At 54.7% G+C, this 8,498-nt stretch overlaps 1 protein-coding gene across 1 annotated transcript in view; it reads left to right on the top strand.

Annotated features, from left to right (window-relative positions):
- Positions 1–245: 245 nt before the first annotated feature.
- The window catches only part of GAS6 (growth arrest specific 6), a 29,919-nt gene continuing 21,666 nt past the window's right edge, over positions 246–8,498 (top strand). The window contains exons 1-2 of the mRNA XM_084760444.1: positions 246–520; positions 769–935. Of these exons, the coding sequence (XP_084616570.1) occupies positions 403–520; positions 769–935 (285 nt within the window). The 5' untranslated portion in view covers positions 246–402. The remainder of the gene's footprint in view (positions 521–768; positions 936–8,498) is intronic.

Genomic DNA, 8,498 nt, shown 5'->3' with positions numbered 1-8,498 from the left:
CCCAAGAATGAGGATTTCCAAAAACTATGTCTGCAGAGGAGGGTAGAAAACAGTCAAATAGCAGCACCTGGCCAGGAAGCCAGATCGTGCTCTCCTTTCATTTTACCGCATTCTAGGTCATGATAGCAGAGAAAATTTGAAGATACTGGAGTCGAACCAGTCAGCCCGCCTTGCCTCACCCAGCTCGGCCCCGCCCCCCACTCGGCCCCGCCCCACTCGGCCTAGGCTCCACCCCTCCCGCCCTCACCCACTGCCTCCTTCTCGGCCCAGAACCGCAGCGAGCGCCGGGTGCGTCGCTGCAGCCGCCGGGATGTGACCTTCACCGCCGCCTAGCCAGGATGACCGGAGCCCCTGTTCCGCGGCGTCCGCGGCTCGCCTCAGCTTCCCGGGTGCTCTGACCGCATGCTCACGGCTGCCCGGCTACCCGGCCCGGGCCTCGCCATGCCGCCACCGCCCGGGCCCGCCGCCGCCCTGGGCATTGCGCTTCTGCTGCTCCTGCTGGCCTCCGAGTCTTCCCACAGTGAGTACCGCGCTGGCCCCCAAACCCCACCATCCCCTGGAGTGGGTCGCCAGGGCTGCACCCCACCTCAGCATCTTGGTGCCAGATATTCTAGACACCCTGGCATCTTGGCCCCGGACCTCTGAGCTCTAGGCATCATGGACCCGGAACGTCCCAGATACGCAGGCATCATGGTCCCTGGAAGCCCCGACCCCACACGTTCCACCCGTGAGTGGGTGCAGCTTGACTGCATACCCTTTTTTCTGCAGCTGTGCTGCTGCGGGCGCGCGAGGCGGCGCAGTTCCTGCGGCCCAGGCAGCGCCGCGCCTACCAGGTCTTCGAGGAGGCCAAGCAGGGCCACCTGGAACGGGAGTGCGTGGAGGAGGTGTGCACCAAGGAGGAAGCCAGAGAGGTGTTCGAGAACGACCCCGAGACGGTGAGCGGGCGCCGAGGTCTCAGGGTGGGGCCTGCGCGCCCCAGAACCCGCACTCCTGGGTGCCACAACTCCTGACTCTCACCCTGCGGAGGTCCGGGGGAGCCGGGGACTGTGGAATCCCAGACGCCTTTTCTGGGGGCTTGAGGATTCTTGTGGGGAGCGCATTGCAGCGCGCACCCCAGAACCCTTAGACACTGAGCTTTGTTACCCACCCTTTCGCACTTGTCCACTCTTGAGCCCCAGTCCCCCAGGTACCCCGGGTCCACAGCATTTCCGGAGCAGGAAGCGTGCCCTAGAGTGAGGTCCACTGAGGCTCCTTCTGTAGACTGAGGGGAAACCCTTCCAAGGATATGCTCAAACTAAACCTTCCCCTATGCCCCCACCCAAACCCCCACCCCTAAATGAAAGGGAAAGAAATGCACTGATTTGAAACTTAAGGGGCTTCCTCAGGTTGTCCTGCCCCTAAAATTGGATTGGAGGGTGAGGGGTGGAGCTCCTCTCTGATCTTCCTCCAGAGGGACCCAGAGTTTTCCTGAAAGAGGAATTGAAAGATCTTAAGGCTGGAATTGCTTGCAGCAGCAGGTCCAAAAATACGATGGCTGGAATTGTGCAAAGGACATGCGGATGGGAGGGTGGGGAGGCACGTGGGGAAGGGCCGGCACCTGCCTCGGCGAGGGCTGTGCTGGCCCAGGACAGACTTCTATTAATAATATCCTTGGGCAGTGGGATGGGCACACAGCCAACTGCAGCCAGCAGCCCATGTGTGCACAGGAGTCTCCACAGAAGGTGACTGTGAGAGCTGAGTGGGTTCGTGGGGGGAACACGCCCCAGATTAGGGCATGCCTGAGGTGAAAGTCTGGACTGGAAGCACACAGGCGCTCACAGTGATGCAGAGAGCCTCCTGTCACCTGCCAAGTTGGTATGATTTCACAACTTTGGGTTCCACTGGCATTTTCCTTTCAAAGAATTCTTCTTGGATGAAATAAGGGTCACATGATGAAAGGATGGATCTGCGTGAGCCACCGGGGCCCTTGCTTTGACTTGTGTCTAAATCGGCTGACTGTCAAATCAATCCCTGTCAAAGCTGCTTTTCTGATACCGGTGACACAGCTGTTGAATGTCACCATAGCTGCTTTGGCACTGCTACCCAGTGTGGAAGCCAAGATCAGGTGACAAGCTGTGCCCCACCCCCACCCTCACCCCTGTACTGCCCCAGGCATCAACAGCAGCATAGGGGCAGATGGCTGATCTTTTTGTACCCTTGCTGGTTCCTGTTTTGATGACGATTCCTCTTGACCCCGTAAGTCCAGCTACTGACAAGTCTGGGGCAGGGCCCCTACCTAGTCCTTGCTCACCTGGGCTGTGGACTTAGGTGCCTGGTTCTGTGTGCTACAAACCCCACCCTCCCATGGAGTGTGGACAGAGCTTGTGATGACATGAGTGGAGAGCAGTGGCCACCGCCCAGCCGTGGAGCCCCGCCCCCTCTGCAGCCTGCCTGCCAGGGCAGACAGGCCCAAGCTGGCTCCTCCTGGCTGCCTGGACATGGAGCTGGTTTTAATTGCTTGTATGTTTTAATTGTAATTTTTTTATTTGCCAATTTTATGTGAAATGAAGACATGAGGAGTAGTGTATTTCAGGCTCCCCGTCTCCTGAGAGCAACTTCTCTTCGGTCCACGGGAGGGTTTTCCGATTCTGTCTGCATTTGAGTAAAACTCCAGATTACAGTTCAGGGAAGGGCAGTCCCCTCTGGTCCTGCCACAACCTGTCTCCATCAGGACTTGGCAGACACTTGTTTCCATCAGAAGCATCTAGAACTGTCCCCTCTGCAACCCCTACACCCCAACGGGTGCATTTTCCTCTCATGAGTCAGCTGGGTGCCTGACCTGGGCCTCTTGCCTGCAGAATGCAAACTGCTGAGGTTGATGTCTGGCCTGCACCTCACGCCCTTGCAGAGTTCCAAATCAAGAGCTCTTTCTTGACTGCCACCACTTAGATCTGGCTGCTGGTCACTTTCCTCCTCTTGCCTTGACCCCATGGGATATGGGGCAAGCCTCAGGAAGGGGTTGAGCTATGCTGTGCTCTGGAGACCTGGTGTTCCCCTGCAGGGATCTTTGGCTGGAGCGTCCCCTACTCCAAAGCCCTGGGGAGACCTGGCCAGTGGTCCTAAAAGCTCATTTCTTGTGTTGAAGGAGGCTCATAAAATGGTCTAGACAAGTGGCCTGCAGCATTGTGTATGACAATGAGAAACTGTGGTCTGCAGATCACTTGCCAGACCAGATGCTCACAGCGGCCCTCGGGAGTCCTCACTGGCCAGGCAGGACCCGCAGCATAGGGGCTGATGTTGTAAGTAAAATTTGAGGGCAGAAGGGCCAGGTCTGGGAATCCCGCAGGCCTAGGCTTGGCCACCTGCACAGCTGTGACCTACAGAAACCAGAAATGGTGAAAAGCAGAGATTTAGTCACCTCACACTAAGAAAGAGGAACAGATCAAGGGGCCTAGTGGCTTTCGGGCTGTTTTTGGGGATGCTGACATGAGTTTAGGTTTAAACAGAAGGACCGGGCGTGGGGGCCTGAGATGCATAGTTAAGCAAGGCCATCAAGTGAGGTCCGGCTGGCGCCAGCTCAATGCTGGTTCTGCAAAGTGGTTGGAGGAAGCCCTTATTCCTTGAGGGGCCAAGGTGGTCCTCAGGAATGCATCTTCCTTCATAATAATTGTTCTCAGTGATCTCCGAGACTCTGTTGTTCCTTGAAACCTTTAACTTCCCATGGGCATCCGGAACAAGACAAAATGTTGACCTTCCTGCACTCTTATCATGGCTGTGCAGTTAACCTTGCAGGTGAATGGAGTGGGCCTGTGTCTCCCGTTTTACATAGACAGTGCCTGAGCGATTAGGAGGGGCTCCATGCAAACATGAGCAAGTGACCTAAAGTAAAGCAGACAGATGCAAAGTGAAGGTGGAGGTGCCAAGGCTGTCATCCAAGTCCCCTGGTGGGCTTGACTGAAGAGTCAGTGTTTTCTTTTTTGGTAAAAGGGCTCAGTGCTTGTTAAACGCCTAATTGTGGGCTCCCTGTTGTTGTGGACTTGCAGTGCTAGGGTAGACCTGCCTGCTGTGGCTCTGACTGGTGCCCCAGGCCAATTGTAGCTAACACACCTGTGGCTCCTTCTCCTTCCTAGTCATTCCCAGGCCCCTGGGGAGGGGTGAGAATGTTCCACCATACTGGGTGGGCCTAGGCAGCTGGAACCAGGGGCTAACTCCCCTGTGAGGAACCATCGGGTTTGGTTTGGTTTGGTTTGGTTTTCTCACTGTGTGTGGGAAGAGCCTGGCCCTTTCTGTTCAGTTGGGATTTCTTCTGGCCCTGGGAGGGAAAGTACCAGACCTTGGCCCTCCAGTGAGCAGAGTGCATTTCACAGATGCTGGTAGCTTCTGGGGGTGGGGGGTGGGGGGCAAGGGGGAGGGGGGGATTGCAGGTCCCCTTCCACACACTTCCTGTGCGCCTCCACCCTCCAGCCTCAGTGGCTGCTCCCATGTGGTGGCAGCCTGGCCAGCCACGTCTAATCACTCTGCCCCTTCTCTTCCCCCACAGCTTCTCTGTTATCTGCTTCCCCTTTTTAATTGTATCTTTACTGTCCCTTCCGGGCACTTTGTCCACGCTGGCTGGGTTCCCTGGCCCAGTTGCTAATTCAGAGAGGCCCTGGGATTGTAGCTCTGGCCCAGGTGAGGTCCTCCCTCCCGCAGATCTCTTCAGTAATTTACCTAATCCTTTAAGGCTGTGTCTCCAGGCTGTTTGCCTGAGCTGTTCCTAACCAAGAAGTTAATCCCAGCTGGAGCCTCTGCCCCATCCTTTGAGCCTTACCTACCAGCAGGGCAGGTAGAAGTCAGGCCGCTTGCTGATTGGCACCTTGTTTTTATTTAAGGTACAAAGTGCAGTATTGCCAAGATCCCCTGGTGGGTTGGCTGGCTGTGGGGATTAGTCTTCCAGGAGCGGAAAGACAGTCCTGTCCTTCCCTGTCCGTCTCTTATCTCTCAGTAGCTCTGGCTCATTCTCTCTCCCTGTCCCAGTGCGGTGGCTCTTCTCTGCTGTTGCTGGTGAGCGTGGCAAAAGCAGAGCTCCTGTCTGAGGCTCAGAGAGTGGAGCTGGAAGCCTTTATCTGCTGACAGCCCCCCGCTGTGCCAGCACTTCCCTGCACAGGCTTTGGCTTTGACCTTGACAGAATATAAAGTGTGGTTTTGTGTTTGCGAGGGGTTTTTCTAGGAGCTGGCACTGTAAGAAGCTGAAAACATCGGTTCTTTTCCCCTAAGCTGCATGGACACGCAGTACATGAGTAGAGCAATGGGTCACAGGGCCCACCTGGAGTCTGCTGAAGTGTTTACGCTTGTGGTGATGAAAAACACATTGCCACACGAGCCCTCAGACCTGCCGTAGAGCTAGCTTTGAGAGGGTCTTACAAGCACCCCCCTGGACCCAGGCTCTGTCCTCAGAGTGGGATTGGCTAGCAGCTCCTACCTCAGTGGTCCCAGAGCCCCTCCCTGAGCCCTTTGCTCTTCAAGAAGGGTCACAGACTGAGCAGCTTACAGGGCCACCACCGCTGTTTTGTAGAATTGCTTCCTTCTTCTACCCTTAGGCGCTCAGGGGGGTGTCCCCCAGGATCTGAAAGCTCTCCCCTTGCAGCTGTGCCTCCCTGTCCCTGCAGAGAACAGTTCCCCAGACTCAGGTGAACAACACCGTCTGCATCTTGACACCTTCACACTCCGTGTGCAGAGCTGGTGAGGCAGAACACTCCATTCCACACCGAGCAGTGCTCCGATGCTCAAAGTTCACTGGGAGTGCACACTCCATGAAGCCTGGCCTACCAACGGTCCGTGGGAGTGAACGTTCATGGGACCTATGTATGGGTGTGAGCATTCTGTAGCACCTGATCCTGCCTGTGGAAGCGAGTTGGGGAGGCGGGGGCTGTCTACGTCTGTGAGGCCCATGTATGATTACAAATGTAAAAGAGAATGATGTTCTGCAAGTGGCAGCTGCTGCGCAAACTGGGACCTTCTCAGCTGTGTGGCCTGGGGTGGCAGTTGGGGGTGTCTTTTTCACAATTATAAGAAGCGATATCAGTTCTCCCCACTTTGGGCTCAGATGCACCTCCATCTTGGTTATGCATGAGTCTGGCGCTGTCCTCCCGCATGGATGGGTCTTGTCTGTCTAGAGCATGAGCTGCCTTTGGCCTTCATCTGATCAGGCAGCTATCAAAGCTGTCCAGCTGCAGCCTGGCTGGTGAGGCCCTCCAAGGAGGCCAGGAAGAGAAAGATTGACAGCTGGAAGCCGTGGGCGCGATCCTGCTTGGTCCTGTGCAGAGAAATGAGATGAGTTCTGAGCCAGGTCACTCTCAGGGAGCTTCGAAGGCCACTGGATACTTCTGAGCTGGGTGTCGCAATCGCTACATCCTTCCAGGAGGAAACTTGGCCTTGTACTGGCCTCCAGCCAGACCTACACCAGTACTGTTAGGGAGGATGGGCAGTGCTCTTGGCTTTGGCCTTACAGTGTGCATGGCCGTGAAAGGCTCTTCCCAGCCATGTAAACATGAACTCCTCCTCCTCCTCCTCCTCTTCCTCCTCAGCCTCCTCACACCTGCTGGCTGCATCCCTACATTTGGCTATATGATATGAAAGGCATTTTGTCATCTAAGTTCCTTCCTGATAGCCTTTCTAAAACTGTAGGAAAGCACCCTATCACCCCTAGTCATGAGGACCTTATTCCCGGCTACTCCATCCCTGTTAGCTCAGCTGTCATCCACATAGCCCCTCACCCATGAGAGAAAGGTGAGAGAAGACAAACAGGTGTTCCTGTCACATTGCAGGCAGGGTGAGTGCTCTGCTGGGGGTCAGTGGCAGCGCGCCTGTAGCTCACAACATTCCTGAACAGACTTCTAGTCATCCAGTCACTGGCCCAAAGAGGGCTTATACACACTGTGTACAGTGTGGGGATGCTGAGACAGAAAAGTGCTGTCACGTGCAGCCTTGTGCCTCTGCCAGAACATTTGTTTACCAAGACAATGTACGTAAAGTGACAAGGAACATCTAAGGATGAAGAGAACTGTGCTGGATGGGTCTAAATTAACTTGACTCAAGCCAAGAGTCATCTGAAAGCAGGGAGCCTCTCTTGAGAAAGTGTCTGCATAGGATCAGGCTGTAGACCAAGTTCTTAATTAATGATCAGTCGGGGAGGACCCAGCCCACTGTGGGTGATGTTAGGCCTAGGTTGCTGGTCCTGAGTTTTATTAGGAAGCAGGCTGAACAAGCCACGAGGAGCAAGGCAGTAAGCAGCACCCTCCATGGCCTCTGCATCAGCTCCTGCCTCCAGGTTCCCGCCTGGTTTGAGTTCCTGTCCTGGCTTCCTCCAATGATGAGGTACAATATGTGTAAATCAAATAAACCCATTCCTCCCCAACTTGCTTTTGGCCATGACATTTCATCGCAGCAATAGGAACCCTAAGACCGAGGTCGGTACCAGGATAATGGGGTGTTGCTGTGACAGACCTGACATGTGTTTTGGGAAGGCTTGTGGAAGGACTTTGAAACTTTGGACTAGCAAAGCCATTGGGTGTAGATCTTTTTTTTTTTTTTTAAAGATTTATTTATTTATTACTTACACAGTATTCAGCCTGCATGTGAACCTGCAGGCCAGAAAAGGGCACCAGATCACATTATAGATGGTTGTGAGCCACCATGTGGTTGCTGGGAATTGAACTCAGGACCTTTGGAAGAGCAGTCAGTGCTCTTAACCTCTGAGCCATCTCTCCAATCCTCTGGGTGTAGATCTCAGTAGACTGTTCTATAGGAGCGTGGAAGATAAGAGTGTTGCGCACAGTGCGGACAACAGAGGCCTGGCCTGTGAAGTTTCAGAGGGAAGTTTAAAGGCTCCACTGGGCCTGTGATTAACAAGATTCTAAAACTACTAAGGTGGAACCTTTGCTTTGCTGGGATACTTGATGCTGGTCAGCTGGAGGTGAGAAGTTAGCGGTTACCGAGAAGAGACCAGCATCACTGAGGAAAAGTCTTCTGGAGAGCGTTTCCTGAGAGTCAGCACACATGTTGTGCTCAGACATGGCGAGAGTTGTAGCTTGTGCTGGTAGCTGAACTTGGGCGTGTAAGAGTCACCCAGGTGGTGCTGGTGTTGAAGGTGTGAAGAGGTCACGGAGAGCAACCGAGGCTTGGCACTGTGTGACAGGGTTAGGGTTCCTGAAGACAGCCCAGGAGAGGCTGTTGGGTGAAACCGCAGCCCAGTTGCAGAGGAAGGCCCCAGCGTTTTGGAGATTCCAGAACCATGGGATGACCACCAAGAACAGCAGTGGTGGTGGAGTGGAGCCAGCAGGAGCCTAGGAGATGAGCTGTGTGTGCTGCAGAGGGTAGACAGAGCCAGAGCAAGGAGCCACGCCCCTTAGAGGGACCGACAGCTGAGAAGTTTCAAAGCTTGTTGGATTTTTAAGAGTCCAGATATTGCCAGGCGTGGTGGTGCACTCCTTTAATCCCAGCACTCAGCAGGCAGAGGCAGGAGGATCACTGTGAGTTCG

Source organism: Acomys minous, assembly GCF_964271855.1.
Source record: "Acomys minous genome assembly, chromosome: 15".
Taxonomy (NCBI): Eukaryota; Metazoa; Chordata; class Mammalia; order Rodentia; family Muridae; genus Acomys; species Acomys minous.
Note: the sequence above shows the minus strand (reverse complement) of the source record. Positions and strands in the feature narration are given on the sequence as shown.